The sequence below is a fragment of the Sminthopsis crassicaudata genome, chromosome 6 (genome assembly GCF_048593235.1).
Source record: "Sminthopsis crassicaudata isolate SCR6 chromosome 6, ASM4859323v1, whole genome shotgun sequence".
Lineage (NCBI taxonomy): Eukaryota > Metazoa > Chordata > Mammalia > Dasyuromorphia > Dasyuridae > Sminthopsis > Sminthopsis crassicaudata.
This window is the reverse complement of record NC_133622.1, coordinates 190,379,855-190,398,263: the sequence shown is the minus strand read 5'-3', so window position 1 is coordinate 190,398,263 and position 18,409 is coordinate 190,379,855. Positions and strand designations below refer to the sequence as shown.

Sequence of the window (18,409 nt, the reverse complement as noted above, 5' to 3'; positions counted from 1 at the left end):
TGACTGGATACTCTTTGTCCCTTGATTTTTACCATCCTTCTCTTTGCTGATCCCCCTCCTCTATCTCTTTGGCTGCCATGTTCCTCTCTCTTTATATTAGGGGTCTTCCAAGGCTGTTTTTCACTTACTCCCTTTTCTTTGTCTGAATTCTCCCTTAGTTCACCAATCTACTCTTGTTTATCATCTTTTATGTCCATCCAATATCATCTTTTATATATTCAGTGCTGATCTCTCGCTCACGAGTTCAGTCTTGCACTGCTAACCACCTACCAACTGTCTCTCTTTGGATGCCCCCACCAGAACTTCAAATACATGTCCAAAAATGGAATTCTTCATCTTACCCCCCCAAAACTTGCCCCCTTTCCAAACTAAGTCAAGTCAATCAATTAGTATTTATTAAGCAATATGTGCCACTCACTGTGGCCACGGGGATATAAAGAAAGGCAAATTCTTGGAACCTGCTCTCAAAGAGCTTGCCTTCCAATGGAAAAGACAACATACACAACTAAATACATACAAAAGAGTAGATGGAAAATAATTTCAGAGGGACGCACTCTGCTTACGAAGGGCTGGGAAAAGCTGCAGAATATGGAAGTTGAGATAAGTATTGAGGGGAAGTCAGGAAAATGAGCATTCCGGACATAGAGAAAACTAGCCAGTAAAAAAGCAGATTATCACCTTTAAGGGAACAGTAGGAAGGTCAGCGTTGCTGTGTCATGAAACAGCTAGTGATGCAATGGACCTGGAGTGAGGACGACCTGAATTCAAATTCAGCCTCAGGTACTAGCTGGGCAAGTTATTTAAGCTCAGTTTCTTCAACTGTAATTAAAAAAAAAAAAAAAAAAAAAGTACCTACATTTAAAATCTACCTTAAATCTACCTAGGTTTAAATCTACCATTTAAATCTACCACAAGTTGCTATAAAGATTGAATGAGATAATGTTTTAAAAACCCCTTCATGCAGTTCTCAGCATATAGTAGACACTATACAAGTCTTATCATCTTTCTTTCATAGAGTATTAGGAGAGGAGTCAAGCTGGGGGAAAAGGAGGGGTTGGGGAAATGATGAGTTCTATTTTGGACATGATGAGTTAAGAGATGTCAACTGGACCTCCTACTTCAAGATCTCCAAAAGGCAATTGTTAATGGGAGAAGGATGCTAATGGAGCTCTGGAGAGAGGTTAGGGCTGGATCTTTAAATCATCTGCATTGTGATGATAATTGAAACCATAGGACCTAAGATAACCAAGTGAGACACTATGGAGGGAAATGATAACTGGTCCCAGGTCAGTCTTAGAATATAGTCATGGTTGGGAGGCATGACCCGGATGAAGATCTAACAAAGGCATAGACAAGTCAACAGAGCTAGGATTTATATTGGACCTACTATGTGCCAGGCACTGTGCTAAATACTTTACAAATATTATTTCACTAGATTAGGAGAGGGCAATGTCATGAAAACTAGAGAAAATATTCAAGAGAAGGGGGCAACCAAGCATCAGAGACCACCAAGAACTGAAGGAGGAGGATTGAGAAAAGGCCTTTAGATCTGACAACTAAGACATCACTGGGAACTCTGGAAAAGGAAGTTTCTGTGTTAGGATGAGGTCGGAAGGATCCATATCCTCTTGTCTTGTGCTGTTTGCTCTTTCACAGTGAAAAATGAAAAGCCTACAGAGGGAGGGGTAGGAAGGCAGGCTTACTGCCAGGCGCAGGGGTGGCAGTTGAGGGGTGTCTGCTGCAGGTTCAAGGTGAGAGATGCAGGAGGATACTGGAAAGTAGAGGGGCTGCCTCAGGGTATCTTGCTTCCTACAGTTGCAGCAGGTATCAGATTTGGGGGGGTAGTTATAACTGCCCTGAGTGCCCAGAAAACCAGCAGTGGAAGGGGAATGGGGATGGGGAATCTATCAGAAGTGAAGGAGGCTACATAGGAGGGTGGGATTGCATGCATTTTCCCACCTTTCCACTGTCTGATCATACCCCAATTTTGAAGGTTACCATTCTAGGACATTTCCTCTTGCATTTATTTGCCTCTATCACATTTTACAGTGTGTGTGTGTGTGTGTGTGTGTGTGTGTGTGTGTGTGTGTGTGTGTGTAATGCATCCAGCCAGCTTTGCCCTCTTAAAAAAAAAACTCTTTGAACGACAGTCATTTAAAAAAAAATCTTTTTATTCCTAGAAGCTCAAGCAATGCGTTTTAGAAATTGAGTCAAGGCAACAACCATTTATTAAATTACTGTGTCAAGCACTGTTATAGGTCGTGAATGTTTGTTGAATTGTCAGAAGGTCACCTTCCCACCTCCCAGAAAAATACAAGTTTCTGTGGCTTCGCAGGCCCTCCAAAGGCTTTCTACAGGCAGGTGGCATCCTCAGGTGCAAACATGACCCAGATGGGGCCTCCATGAAATCACCAAAAGCTGCTGAGCTCTGGGCCCCGGGCACTCAGCTGCCTTCCGGTTTCAGGGCCGATTTTACCCAAGTATTGTGAGGTTTCTAGTAATAGATGATGGAGGAGCAAGGCCATAATTGTTTTAATTTCTAATTATTATGTGTGATCCTTCCAAGTTGGAGAACTAGTGAGAGAGAACCAAGTTTCTTTTTGAACTGGCACTAGCATTTTTATTCTAGGCTCCTGCTCTTAAACACCAAAGAAAGCTTTGCCTTAACTAATTTATATTTCCTCGAGCTGAAGCTAAAGGTGTTCCACAACTAAAGCTTCATTCAATAATATGCAGCAACTTCTAAAGTTCCTAGTGCAAAGATCCATACTAGGTTCAACTGGGGTTTAATAAATGCCGATTAAAATAAGTGGAGAGACTGTGCTGAGGGTTTTGGAGATAACAGAAACCAAAATAAACTAGAATGAGTCTCTGTGCCCTCAAACAGCTTACATTCCATAACTGATCTACAAAGCCTTCCTTATGCTATGGGTTTAAAGCTACAATGTAAATAATCCCCATCATCCAGAAGTTGACATTCTACTGGCATTCCATGAATTTAATGACTGCCAGCTATACCTAATTAACATGTTTGTGTAAGAGGATTTGCCATTTTTCCAGGTTGCAATGGCAGAAAAGTTTGTTATGTTGAACTGCCTACTTCCCCAAAACGGGCTTTAAAAAAAAAAAAAAAAAAAAAAGGCAGTCAAGTGCTCTCTCTCTGGATTTCTCCCATGCTTTTGGATTATGGTTGTGTACTTTGTTCCCTTGGTTCCAGATTGTAAATTCCTTGAGTGCAGACACTGTGACAATTTTTTGCCTTTGTGTTTTTTGTATGTGCATACTTACAGGAGGGGGCTTAACACATGGTAGGGGCTCAATAATTGTTCCTTTGGATTGCTGGGTTGGAGGTTAGGTGGGGGAGAACTAAAGTTCTCTAACAAAAGATTTTCCAGGCAAAGTCCTAAGAGCTATTAAAAATCTTCCCAGCCACCTTCCCAAGGGAGAGCTGTCATAGATGGTCGGGGAAACAAAGGTGAGGGATTGTCATGGATGGGATCTTCCTGATTTGGGGGAGGTAGCTGGATGATAGCTGGGATTCCTTGCAGTTCTAAATTAATGAAATTTTGTTTTCCTTTTTTTCTCAGGATCAAATGAGTTACCACGTGCACATTGCTTTTCAAACCTGAAAGTGATATATAAATGCTAGCTATCGTCATTTATCAATGAGAGGAGAAAAAAGGAGGAAGAAAAAAGGCTTAATTGAAAAAAATTTAAATTGTAATCTATGATTCTATGATCATCTTTGCAAAGTTAGTCAGAAAGAAAGCTGTGGTTAATAAACTACATATAGTCTAAAGTGATGCGTTCATCTATGTCTCTCTCAAATGTCTTTGTCTACACCTTCCCTATGCAGTTATCATATTGCTTATCAGTTATTGGTTGGTCAGTCAATAAACATTTATTAATCCTACCACAGGCCCAGAACTGCATTAAGCAATGGGGATACAAAGAAACAGCTATTTTTATATATAATTACATATATTACATATTATATAAATTGATCATATGTATTTATTATAAATATATTGATTTAATTGTTTGATATTTATTATTTTACATTTAATTCAAATAGTATATTTAAAGATGAATTGGAGATATTCAATAGAGTGAAGGGACTAGCATTAAGGGGAATCATGAAAAACTTTTCAAAGAAAATGGGATTTTGGCTGGAACTTAAAGGAAGCCAGCAAGAGGCAGAGATGAGGAAAATTCCAAATATGGGGGACAACCAGTGAAAATAATCAAAATAGGGAGACTGAGTATCTTGTGTGAAGAATATCAAGCAATCCAGCGTGTTGGATCAGAGCATGGAATATAGGGAAGTATAAATAAGATGGAAAGGTTGGAGATCTGGGAAAAGAGGAACAGGTTAAAAAGGACTTGCATGCCAGAGGATTTTATATTATTTGATCCTGGAGGTGATAAGAAAACTACCGGGGCTTACTAAGTTGGTAGTTGATATGGTCAGGACTTTGTTTAGGAAAACCCTTTTGGCGTCTGAATTAGAAAATGGAATTGGGGGGAAAGACTTGGAGCACACTGACAATAGACAATCAGAACAGATAAGATGTAAGTTGTTTGAGACCTACACTGTGACAGTGGCAGAGGAAGAAAGGGGAATATTTAAGATTTTCAGAGATTTCAGAGTAAGAGAAGTTGAGGATGATACTTAGGTCGTGAGCCTGAGTGACTGGGAGGATAATGCTGCTCTCAACATGGAAGATGAGTTGAATTTGGGATATACTGAATCATGTATGAAGCTATCTATGACTTCTATCTCTCTTTCAAGTCTAAGCACAGGGGACAAACAATCATTGCCTAGAAGTGCCTTTAGATACCATCCAGTATAACCCATTCCTTTTCAAGAGGAAGAACAGGGAGGAGAACAGGGGCAGCTAGGTGGCGCAGTGGATAGAGCACCAGCCTTGAATTCAGGAGGACCCGGGTTCAAATTTGGTCTCAGATACTTAACATTTCCTAGCTGTGTGACCCTGGGCAAGTCACTTACCCCCAGCCTCAGGAAAAAAAAAAAAAAAAGAGGAAGAACAAAATCAAGTGGATTTTAGGTTTTCTACAAAAAACATAAGATAATACTGATCTAACCTTATTCCGGAGATTCCACAGAAATTTAAGTCAAAGAGCTTGGACACTGCCTGCTAAGTGTATTAAAGAATGAAAAGCATAGAAATGCATATATGTCACTTTCAAAAATATGTACAAGCAGATTACATAACATCACAGTGCTTTAAAGTTTACAAAATACTTTGAGTCTCCCAACAACCCAATGAAATAGGTATTACAAAATTTATCACCATTGCTCACAGGAGGAAACAAAATTCAGAGAAATTGGTCAAACCAAATTAGAGGTAGGATTAGAATCCAACCCCAGGTCCAGCCATGTGCCTTTAGTTCCTTGAAGGTAACCTCTGTAAAGTTTACATAATGCTTATACTTACACACACCGGGTGTAAAACTGAGACCAATTATATAAAAATTATTTTTTAAAAATTAATGTTTTAAAAAGTCGGGAAATAAAGCCTTTTTTTACTCAAATTGAATTTTAATACTAATCATATTACTTGAAAGTTCCTTGCTGACTTATTTTCCTTTTATTTCCTGATTCCATTTTTAATACTTTCTCTTAGTGTCATATATAGACAACAAAAATTAATCAAGAAATACATGTGAGATAGAGCAATTTATAATAAAAATATCACTAACAATTGGAGATGGTCAGCAATAGGCAGGGCTGACCACCAAGCTTTCAAGTGCCATGGCAAATGGAGGGAAACCACAGAATACAAAAAAGAATGCTAGACTTGGAGTCAGTTTGGATTTGGCAGTCAGATCTGATACTTGTTTTCCTATTGCATAACTTGGAGTAAGGTACTTCATTATCTCTGTGGACCTCAGTTTCCATCTTGGTCATCCTTTGATGAGGTCCCTTTGCAATTCTAAATTCATGATCCTACAATCTGTTAAGGCTGTTAAGAGGGATCATACATGCCCTGAAAGATTGATATTTCTTTCCAGATTTAGGATAGAGAGGGAAAGGAAAAGGAAATAGAAGGGTTCTAATGGAAATGGAACTTTGTGTATAAAATGGCAATCATTTCATTTCTTTTCCCTTGAATGGAGGAGAGAAAAAAGAAACAAAATCAAAAACTGAAGGTCAGGTGTTCTTAGCGATGCATTTTCAGATTTTTTTTTTTAATTTCATAATTGAAAGTTTAAATTTCAGTTAGAGATCAGTGAGATAAAGATGTAACTTTTCTTCCTATCCAAGTTCACAGACACCCTGAAATCTATCCCCAGCCACCTGCTTAAGAACCTCTACTATAATACTTGTCCTTGATTTACTATGCCCTCAAAGGAGATTATTATATTCTAATCCTAGAGGTGGTAAGAAGTGGTGTTTTATTTCCAAAAAAAGATCAAATGAACATAAGATATTCATTTATTTAATTAAATTCAGTAAAAAATTTTCAAATAATCAGGAAAATGAAAATGTAATCAAGTGATCTAAGGGCAATATTCCCCCATCAATTGGATAAACTGAAGCGAGGCTAGAAACCAGACCTCTGAGTATAGTAAATACTACATACTACTAAGTATAGAAGTGCTGTTAGATGTAATACAGAAGAAGTAAATTAAATGGGCAAGTTCAGGAACACTTAAGAATCCCATTTATGGAGTCAAGCTTTTGTGTAATGTCAAAGGTGTACTTTTGTTCCATGTCATTTATAATGAGCAATTTCTTTCACCAGCTTCTCTTAAAGCTGAGTTCTTTTTTAATCCATCAGCAAACAAAGCTTCTGATTCTGACCTAAAAATCTTGCTAAAATCTTGATGTATAAATAGTGCTCTTCTTCAAAACAGGAAGGAAGTCTTATGTGGTAAACTGAATCAGAAATTAAGTCACAGGTACTTCTGACCTCACCTATTTTAACAAGACTTAAGGACTCCATCAGATTAAAGACCATTTCTTAAGAAAGGGGTCACTTATCATGGCAACATTTTCATTCCTGGCATGAGTGTAAAAATTTGTGTAAATGATGACACTTCACATTTTCTTTTGATAACCAAGAAATATTTTCCAGAGATTGATAATAGTCTACTCCCCACCTCAACAACCATCACCACCCTCAAACTCCACCCCATTCCCATTCCTTCCATCGCTGCTCCCAATTTCATGGTTTTAGAGATTTTTTTTGGCTCAGCTCAAGGGCTGTCTAGGGCGGGGCCGTGTTATAAAAGTGAAAATAAAAATACATGCTTTGTTCTTGGGCTGAACAAAGCACAGGCAAGGTCAAGAAATCTTCAGGGAATTATAAAAGAAGCAACATTTAAACCAAATTAATAAGCAGAAAGCCACATATGCAAAGCAAAATGTCTTTTATTGAATTCAAGGACTAAAGTTCTGTCTAGTATTGCTCAAGGGATCACCTCCTGGGGAACTGATCATTGCATTACAAAGCCCCTGTCTCAAAAGTTCAAGTGCTCTTTGTCATACATTCTTCTGAAGCACAGAAAACATAAAATTGACCACCAAGCTGAGAAGCTACTTGAATTTATAACCCGCCTAAATTAGCATGGCTTCAGGCTACAAAAGATTCAAGTAATGAAAGCTGGGGAAATATTAAACCTGTAAGATCACCACTAGGTTTTGACCAAAAAGTCTGAATGTAGAAGGAAAAAAATTTGTCTCATTTTAAGAGGTTTTGTAACCACTGGCTATATACTGCTGGACAAGTACTTCTGACCAAGTGTCAACCAGAGCCTTTTTTCTGATCATCTTATACCTGATGTTTATTATCAATTACATTACACAACTCAGTTATTCCCAGTAAGCATATGAATAAAAGGAACGGATACCCGCACTAGAATCACTGTAGGCAGATTGACTTTAATAAAATGCCCTTCAGAAAATTCATTTCAAAATAGAGAAGCTTTCTCCACAACTGTAAAAGCCATAAAAATGCAAAATATTTTTGTTAGGAAAATTTTAATCAAAATTACTCCTTAATGTTCAAAATAACATTTAACCTATTTTTTTTTTTCTGTCCATATACTGATTAACAGACTATAAACAGGTGATATCATTTCATTTCCCATTCCCCCACCTGAATTTTTTTTTTGGCTTTTTTTTGTTTTTGTTTTTTGTTTTTGTTTTTGTTTTTTTTTTTTTAAACATAGTCCTCTCCTGAATGGCCACTACAGACGTCTGGGGATATGGATTACACATGGCATAGGCAATCCACTTTCACTGGAAATTTAGGAGAACTCACTGATTCTAACCCCCAACTCTAAGACTGACTCAGTTGTTTTCGATTTGCTCTAGATCTAGGTCTCCACAGTCCAAAGGAAATATGCCCTCCTCGGTGCTCTCACAATCACTAGGGTCTTCTTCTTCGCTTTCACATCCTGCAGCTGCTTGCGTACAAGCCCTTGTGCTGAAGCCAATCTGGCAAGGTCCATGATGTCTGACTTCATCCAGCTGCTCTTTCACTGGACTGGAACCAGGGGTGATGATGCTCATGAGGTCATTTGAGTCACATGGGGAGGACACAATTGTCTTCATTTGGGTATCATCTTCATCTTCATCTTCATAATCAAGGGAGCAAAGACTTTTTGAATTTTTTAGAGTCTGCAATAAAACAAAACACAAAAATGAATTTACTTTGCGGCAGAGATAGAACAACAGGTGGCTAGTTTTCTTAATTTGTCACATTTTTCAGTTAGACTGACCTTCCTTAGTGCTCAGCAGTGTATAAAATGGGAGTTGGTTCGTTTAAGTGAGTTTTCAGCTTTTTTACTCATATTTCCATAAATTCACATCTTCAAGATAGCTTTCAATTGTCAACCCCTGATATTTACCTTTTTTTTTTTTTTTTTTAAAAACATTGCTATAGATTTGGAACTGAAAGATTTTTCTAATCAAATTCACTCTTTTTTTTAAATTAATTTTATAATTATAATTTTTTGAGAATACATATGCATAGGTAATTTTTTTAACAACATTATCCCTTGTACTCCCTTCTGTTTCGAATTTTTCCCTCCTTCCCTCTACCCCCTCTTTCCCTAGATGACAGGCAATCCCATACATATTACATGTGTTATCCAACTCACTCTTTTTACAAATAAGGATAACAAGAGTCCGAGTTAATCACACAAGCCCAATATCAATATACTAAGCGGCAGACATAGATTTGAATCCCTGTCTGTCCAGTCAAAATATGAAGTGTTTTTTACTACACCCAAGCTGCTGGTATAAGAATGAAGGGATGGCAGTGAAGGCTCTACTTAGAAACCAAGGAAACAAAATGAGAAAGAAATGTGTTTATTTTAGAATTAGCAACACTAAAAAAAAAAAAAAAAAAAAAAAGAATTAGCAACACTGACCACTTAAAATTGGGTCTATCTGGGGGAAAAAAACTGTCAAGAACCAAAATCAGTGAAATCCTTACAATTTAAGTAGTTTACTCCCTTCAAACCACAATTCCTCACAAAAGGTTTGGTGCCTAGAATATAAAGATTCCTCACTGTTTATAAAAAAAATCTCATCGTGATAGAAAACAAGCAGCCCATTAATCAGGGTCAATTCCATGAGGATGCCAGTGAATGTATAATGGCATTTTACCCCAGTCAAAGATCAAGCCACTTATTTTCGGATAGAATTCTATTTCTCAAAATGAAAATCAAATCCTAATTTAGTCTATCAAAGGTAGTCCACAAATTGCAGGGTGTTTTTCCCCCCCCATACACATTTGGGAAACATCCAAAGGAATTCATCCTTCATTCAAATGAGGCAAATGAGGCTATATTATCTCATGAAGTTAATGAAGCTAGTTATTTAAGAACCCAGTTTTTACCCTTTCCTTCTCCAACTCTAAAAATCGATGACAAGCTTGTTTTATATTTAAGTTTGCATCTTGACAATTAAGCAATTAAGATATGACTATACACACAAAAATATAACACATGCACAGGATTTAAAATGAGTATGTATAGGTGGGCGCCAAATATTTTTTAGCCATTATGATTATCTTTAAATATATACACATAAATTATTTCCTGTAGGTTTTACTATACTTCCAATTATTTCTTCTAATACTCTATTTAATAAATAATTATCTTTTACTATAATTCTCTGGATTCAAAAAACCCTGGACTCAAGCTTTTATGCATGTTTGTATGTATCTACCTGACAGATGGTACCAATGACAACTGCTGGGATGTCACTGCAGCATGTACCAAATTCACAGATTGCAATTATGCAGCTTAAGCACTACAAACAGCAGGCTTTTTAATGACTTCCAGTTTATGTAATTTATAGAAGGTGTTCTTGTAATAGTTACCATGTCATTAATACTTGTAAAGAAAAAAATGGAACACAGCTAAAAATCCAATAAAAAACTCCAACATGGAACTAAGGAGCCAAAGCTTCTTGAGTCTGAGACTTGAAAAATAAGTTACTTTTTCTTGATGTTATTTATTTACTGCATATAAACAATACATATGTTTAAGATCCTGCCCAATGAAGGCTGATGCTTTTTTTCTCCCTGCAATATGCTTATATAGGTCAGAAAATCTGTTTCATTTGAAACACAGAATCACAATTCAACACGCATTTTAAGGATTCACTGGGCTAAGCACTGAGTACACAAAGAGCAAATGGAATTGTCCCTGACCTTAAGCAGTTTACATTCTGCAGTGTTAGAGCTGGAGTTTCCTAGGGATCTTTTAGGACAACTCTTCCCTCTATCAAGGAATCGAGAAACTTAGAGATGTTGAATAATATACTTACATCACTGGACTACCCATGTGGCAAAGGAGGGACTGTTTCCTATGTGCACACAAGTAGGCAGGTTTAAAATGTAATGGGTAAGTTTATGAATCTCTAAATTATTAAATCAATTTATTCCCTAGAGATTAAGCACAGTTCTAAAGGATGTGTGTAAAGAAGGTGGAAATTGGCAGGTTAGCTCCACTGCATTGATAGAAGTCATAGGCTTCCCCCTCCACCCCCTCGGTTTTCTAGCCACTCAAGACAATCACATATACCCAGCAGGAGCAACTTGTTTAATCGTGGGTCTTCATGAAAGATGTTACATCAAAAAACATGAGAATCCAAGGCTAGCAATGGCTAGAACTCAAAGCACTTAACCTACGTCTTTGAATATTTCACTTTCTCCAGAAAACAAAGACTTAGTGGGGAAAATAAAGTATCTTCAAAGCTTCCTTTTCCAATCAACAAAATCAGGCTTACCTTTAATAGAAAGCAAGACAATGTCTAAGTGTTCTATCAAACTTGGAGCTCTGAAATTCACAATGAAATCACCAAAAAAGGGGGGAAGAGGAGGGAGAGAGAGGAGGAGAGAGGGAGACAGGGGGAGAGAGAGAGAGACAGGGGGAGAGAGGGGGAAGAAAGAGGGGGAAGAGAGGGGGAGAAGAGAGGGGGGAAAAGAAAGGGGGGGAGAAAGAGGAGGGAGAGAGGGGGGAAGAGAAAGGGGGGAAGAGAGAGGGAAGAAAAGGGGGGAGAGAGGGAGAGACAGGGAGGGGGGAGAAAGAGAGGGGAGATAAAAAGAGAGGGGGGGAGGAGGGGAGAGAGAGAATGGAAGGAAGGAAGGAAGGAGAGAGAAACTCCTATAGGAATTCCATAGGTACATTTGCCACATTAATTCTTAATCACATACTGTACACTATAAAACACAGATTATCTGCTGGTCACCAACATCATCAAGAAGCTTTTGCTAGGTTTTATTTCTCTGGGGAGAAACTCATATAAGGTAAAGTCACAGAAGCTCAATATTAACTAATGTGAAACACCTTGGCCAAGCCAACTTTGATAATTGTAAAATTTATTTCTTATTTTAAAACCAAGTTAAAATCCAGAGACTCCACATATCCATTAACTGAAGAAAGCCCAAAGCCTAAATGAATGACTGGACAAAACATTTAGGAAAAAAAGAAAAAAGAAAAACCTGGTCAGGAACTGTCTGCTCACATTTGTCACCAAGTACATGAAGGACCCGGACTTATGCATAGGAAAGGCAAAGAAGTTTTTACATTAAAGGATAAAAATGACTCTAGATCTTAAAAGGAAGTTAGAAAGGTGTAAGAATACTGACAGTGACTCTTTAGCTATACAAACTACACAAAGAAAACCAGGCTGGCTTCCTTTCAGAGCATTTTCATTGTTGTTGGGTGGAAAAGTAAACTTCAGTAATCAGCATGCTAAAGAGAAAAATGCTGATATAAATAGCTCCAATGAGAACTTCTAAGGAGCAAAGGCATTCTCCACCCCCCCCCACAAATCACATTTTAGAACCTTTCTCTCTTTAGAGTCTCTTAATTCTCCCATTTCATGAAACTCACTGAAAAAATATTCATCAGTAAGCTTCTTAAACAGTCTAGTTAGCGGATAAAAATCAAAGAGGTTAATAGTTGCAATAGTTGTTTAAAAAAAAAAAAAAGAAAAAGAAAGAAAAAGAAACCCTACACTTTTATTATTAGAATTTTGAACAATTCTTCTCAAGGATGATACTTTTTAAGGTACCTCATGCTGCTAGAGAAGAAAAGATTTTTAAAAATCTATGACCAACAATTACTAAAACTCTGCAAATAATGTTCATTCTTGGTATTTAGAAGCATTTTTTTCTTTCCCTTTTGAGGGAAGGAGAAGAAAGAAAGGTGGTGGTGGTAGTGGTGGGGGACACAAAAAACATATCCCAAATGCCAAAATAAAACAAACACAGGGAAAAATCTGAATTGTATTCCAGCTGACTCTTTTGGTGGGAGGACAGCATTGTCTTTCATGAATAAATAAAGGCTCCTAATAAATCTTCATATTATGTCAAGACACAATGAACCTGAAGATCTAAGTGCAGTTTAATTATACTCACTTCCTGCTTTAATTTGGCACAGATTCCTTCTGGTGCTACAATCATTACTAACAAAGAAATTAATTACCATCTTAAAGAACACTTTTTTTTTTTTTTTTGCTGGCCCTGTTACAATATCCTAATTAATTCATAGTATCATTCTTTATTTAAGCCTATGAATGCTTTATTCATATCCTCTACTACCCTGAAACAGACTGCTTCAATGCAGTTATACTTCTATATAAAGCACTTGAATGTCAAATTCAAGGCAAAGGAAAAAATTTTAAGATACCTGCACATTTAAAATAGTTTGGGAAATCAGCTACTCCCCCCACTCAAGAATTCAAACTTCAGACAAGGAGAATAAAACATAAGTTTCATGTTTCTGTTGCACTTTATGATCACAAAAATGCAGGAAAAAAAACCAATGTCCTTCCCCCCCTCCATTTCCCAAAACAAATAAAAAGAGAGTCTGCCCATAAGATGGGGAAAATATTTCATCCAAGTTTTTCTCTCACTTTCAAGAACAAAAAACCTGTTAGTTAATGAAACTTGGAATAAAACTCAGGTGCCTGACTAGTTGGTTGACCACAATTGATCCGAGGGTCACATTTCTTGTATCCAGGAAATCCTGAGGCATGCTCTTTTCAAGACAGGGACTAAAACAAGCTGTGATAGTGATCTTGAATATGGCAGGACAAAGATAAAAACCAGAGATGACAAATCTGGAGGGGAAAGAGGGTGCAAGGAAGCTGTATGCAGACGCTAATTCTCCTTCCCACTTCTATGTTGTATTTTATCCCAACTGCTTCAGAGGGATAATGGTAGGATGAGAGCAGTGAGCAGAGCCAATTTCTCTTTCAAGGGTCCAGATCCATAAAACAAAACAAAACAAAACAAAACAAAACAAAGCAAAACAAAACAAAAACAAAAACACCTACCTTTAAAGAAATGTGGGAAGTTCCACTGGTAGGCTTTTTAATGCCAGGGAACATAACGGCTCATTTAATATATTAAAACATATATACTACCCCCCCCCAAAAAAATCTGGTACTTTAATTTCCTATAACACCAATAAAAGGAGGAAAGTAGGTAGGGAAATGGGATGGGCAAAAATGAAGAGAAAGGCAAGAAAAAAGGGGACAAACTAAAGATAGGGAAGAAAGACAGAAGAGACCCACAGGATGGAGGCAAAGAGGAGCCAAGACAAGACAGACACAGGGGTGGGTCATGGCTTTTGAAATGTAGATGAGAAGATAAACTGCCTTTTGTCACATCCTCAGTTAATCTCTAGTCTGATTCACCACTCTTTCAAAGGGCAATTAAATGAGCTGCTACTTAACAGGAAATACAAATCCAAGTCTTATCTAACAAATCACTAAAAATGCAGCTTTTGCAATGACTTTTGGTGTAGTCTATTCTAGTATAGTGTAAATTCAAGCAGACCTCCTTTGTTTCCCTGTGCAGGATATAAACATTAAAGGCTCAAGTCCCAGGGTCCTTGGGTATTTAAGTGTCAAGGAAGAGATGAGATTTGAGCAGTCTTTGCTAATATAAGTTAATTATTGTTTAAAACATTTTGGCTTATATATCACCTTCGTTTCTGAATATACATCTTGTTCCCTTTTCCCTATCCAGAGGGCCATCCTTTGTAAGGAAAATCAGTTGAAAGAACTGACCAGCACATCAACCAAATATGAAAATATATGTAATATATATCCCCCCACAACTTTTCACCTCTGTAAAGAAGTGAAGGAAATACCATTTCCCCATCTCTACTCTGGAGCCAAGCTTGGAGATCACAGCTCTATGGTGTGGTTTATTTTTTTATTCTTTCCCTTTATATAGGTGTAGTGACTGAGCATATATAGTTTCCCTGTTTCCCTCACTTTGCATCAGTTAATCTATCTTCCAAGGATTCTCTAATTCCATCACATTTAAATACCACAATTTATCTAGCTGCTTCTCAGGTAAGGGGCATCTTATTTTGTTTTCGATTCTTTGTTTCCACAAAAAGTGTTGCTCTGACCATTAAATTGCTCCCATCCTTACTGTCTGCATGACCCAGACCTCAGAGACTGTCAAATCGTCTAGATTTGACCCGTGTTAGAGAGGCATTCTCCTACTTCTATCCACAAGCTCTCCAGCCTTCTCTTTGGTGTATCATTTTCTTCCCTCCCACAAATTTTTCTCCCTTCTTTCTCCATCTTTTTCTAAATTCAGCCTAGCCCACATCCCACTTCCAAGCTCTCCTAGACCATACCCTGGTCTAACAAAAAGCAGTAGCATCTGATCACTTTAGCACTGGACCTTTCATGACTGTACATTTCTATCAGATCCCAACAACACTCAACACACAGTTGCCTCCCAAGAAACATACTGTCATCTGACCACACAATCAGACTGACAAGACAGAAAAGGCTGCATTCTTTTCACAGAACATGTCAATCTGTGTTTCTCTTCTAAAGAAGTCCTGACTGTGTGACCTAGGCCAACACATTTAACTTCAATGGGCTTCAATTTCCTTCTAGATAATCTAGTTTTCTTATTAAACGTTTTACTAAAAAATACTGAACATCAATACAAACAATAAAATTTGCTTAGTAACAACTACATTTCATTTTCCTTGAACAGACTTGAAGTCAGAGGATCTGGGTTCAAATACCACGCCTGACTCTCCCTCACTTAACATCCCTGGGATTTGGTTTCCAAATTCATAAGAGAGGAATGATGGCTCCAAATTCTCAATCCAGGACTCAGTGATGCTATCACCTCTTGCCTCAGGTAGTGTCTTTCTCAAAGGGCATTTATTAATTGCAGGAAGTTTGTCAACAATAACAAAGACAAGCCATGATCAGCAAATCACTGAGTGTCTAACATTTCCCATAGTAATCAGTCTTGATTTAATAAATAATTCTCTCAACTTCTGCTCATAGGCAAAGAGATTACCAGACCTGGCAGAAAGTCATTCAAGCCTCAGGGACATTATAATTTTCACCAAGTCATTATAATTTAATTATAATTCTTAAACAGAAGAGGTGGTGATAGTAGCTATCATAATTAAGAAAATTCGTTTCTACACATTACAACAGCTCTGACTTACAGAGTCCCAGAACTTGAAGGGTCCCCTGCCAAGATCATCTAATAGAAAAGTCCTCATTTTAATGGTAAAGAAACTAGGGGGCAGAGTTCATAGCGGAGCTGAGACTAAAGCCCCACTTCCTGATTCTCAGGTCAGACTCTCTCACACCAAGATGGCCAAGTCCTGTTTGTAGAAGTTGCAGCAGAACAGTCGATGAATGAGTCTGGTTCCTTTGCAGAAATAACAATTGTTACTTAAAACTATCAACTGGCCTCAGAAATGTATCAATTGAGAGACTACACATTGTTATTTAAAATTTTAACATGTACATTAGGGTTTTACAAACATTCATATTTTAAAATAATAGTGGCAAAAGTAAACTGGTTATTTTTCATTAGGGAAATCTAAAATGTTGTGATGGGCAAATTAATCTATAATTCTACACAGTAATTCCTTAAGTCTATGCAGGTGGGCAATTATTAACAATGATTAACTCACTTTCAATAATAATAGGAAGTAATGGCTTGTTGTTACCTAAATTCAAAAGTAATTACAAAAAAACATGCTTGTTGACAAAGCAAGACATTCTATACATTTTCATCCTTGAAGTAAAACAAACAAAAAAAGTCCTATTATTAAAGTGTATTATAAAGTGTAATTAAAGTTATATTATAAATATATTATATTATAAAGTTATATTATAAAGTGTAATAAACTGTACCATAGTAACTTGCTAAATTTCTTCTCATTCTTATTTGTAAAGCCTTTTTTGAAAAAAAATAAACAAAAGTTATTGATGGAAAGTGTACTGGGAAAAAAAAAAAAAAAAAAACATTCGGATTCCAAAATTTGATTCCCCCCCCCCCAAATTAGTACTTTGAAATATATTTAAGTCCATGGATGCTCTGTCCCAAATGTGAGATCAATGTGTTATCCAGTTACAGTAATCTGTCGTTTTAAAAAACTATTTGCCTTTTTAATTTATATATGTTCCTCCCTTTTGCTAAACACATCACTCAATTAGTAAACAGAAAGTATCAGATATTTTTGAGGGGATTGATTTTAATACTTTAAAACTTCTTAAACAACTTTAATTTTTCTAATGTGGCTTTCTTTCCCCCACATGGACCCTGAATCAAGGCCATTGTATACCCTTTCCCCCCCTCATATTAAGGACACATCTGGTCTTACACCCATGACAGCTGGTTATATTCTGTCATCTAGACTGAATTCTCAAAAATAGGACAGAATGAAAGGAACTGGAGAAGTGTCTTTCAAAATTAAAACTTCAACTTTTCCATCTGTTTTGAAAACTATGCTTGGGTGAATTCATAGAGAAATAAAGCTTTCATTATGTGAACATATTGAACCACATAACAGTCAGTGAAATAGCCAGGTCACCAGATAATGGAAAGGCTTATTTCAGAAAGAAATGTTTGCATTTATTAAGCTTTGATACAGTGAGTTCTATCAACCAAGAATATCATCTAAAGACCAGCTGTTACCCTGAAGTGTCTTTAATGATTAACATACTGATTATAACTCCAATTCTCTTGAAGGAGTAAGATAAAATGCTTGAAGGAGAGGGATTAAAGGGGGAAAGGGGAAAATACACAAGGAAAAATTGTTAGTTGGTGTTTGGCTCAACTTTTAATTTACATTCTAAGATGGTGCTGCAAAGTTTTAAATAGTATAAGATAAACATCCATCTGAGTTATACAAAAACTGATTCATCTTGTTTATTTAAAAGTCTTCAAAGTCCTATTTCTAACAAGAATAAAGGGTTACTTTTTCTAATCATTAGGTAATATGGTAATAGCTACAGGTTTCAATGAGACTATATATTACTTAAGGGATTTTTTGGTGTGTTTTAAAAAAAAAACCATGCTCAATCACTACCTTCATCTATGAGTAATAGCATCATCTATAGGTTTTTTAATTAATGTCAGTTGATCAGTGAAATTAGTCTCTAGTGGTCTAGACTGGACACATAAAGAATGTGGGAGAAGCTAATATATCTTTCATGGCAAAGATCTAGGTGTCCTGTCAGACAAGATGTTCGTAGGGAGTTGGGGAAGGGAAGAGGAAAACGTAAAAGCATCTTCAGAAAGAGGTCTACCCATTCTACTATAGAAGTCTACTCCCATAAAAAGCAAGAAAAATGGTCTGTCCTTCTTACAGAGGTCCAAGAAATTAAAAAAAAAAAAAAAAAAAGAAGAAGAAGAAGAAGAAGAAGAAGAAGAAGAAGAAGAAGAAAATCCTGATGATGGTCATCAGAGAATTAAGCCTCTTACGACAATAAAATTATGCCTATGTTTCAATGCTTTGTATGTAGTATAAATATTGAAATATGTATTGAATGAAATAAAACCTGTTCTGCTATTTTTTCATTCACCTTGGGCTTCCCAGATCCTTCATGGAACCAGAATTCCAGTTTGGG

At 36.8% G+C, this 18,409-nt stretch overlaps 1 protein-coding gene across 3 annotated transcripts in view; it reads right to left on the bottom strand.

The window, feature by feature from the left end:
- Window positions 1-7,381: 7,381 nt before the first annotated feature.
- The window catches only part of FAM53A (family with sequence similarity 53 member A), a 105,450-nt gene continuing 94,422 nt past the window's right edge, over window positions 7,382-18,409 (bottom strand). For all 3 annotated transcript variants that reach the window (XM_074273564.1, XM_074273565.1, XM_074273563.1), the window contains one exon: window positions 7,382-8,650. In XM_074273564.1, coding sequence (XP_074129665.1) covers window positions 8,321-8,650 — 330 coding nt within the window. In that variant the 3' untranslated portion in view covers window positions 7,382-8,320. The remainder of the gene's footprint in view (window positions 8,651-18,409) is intronic.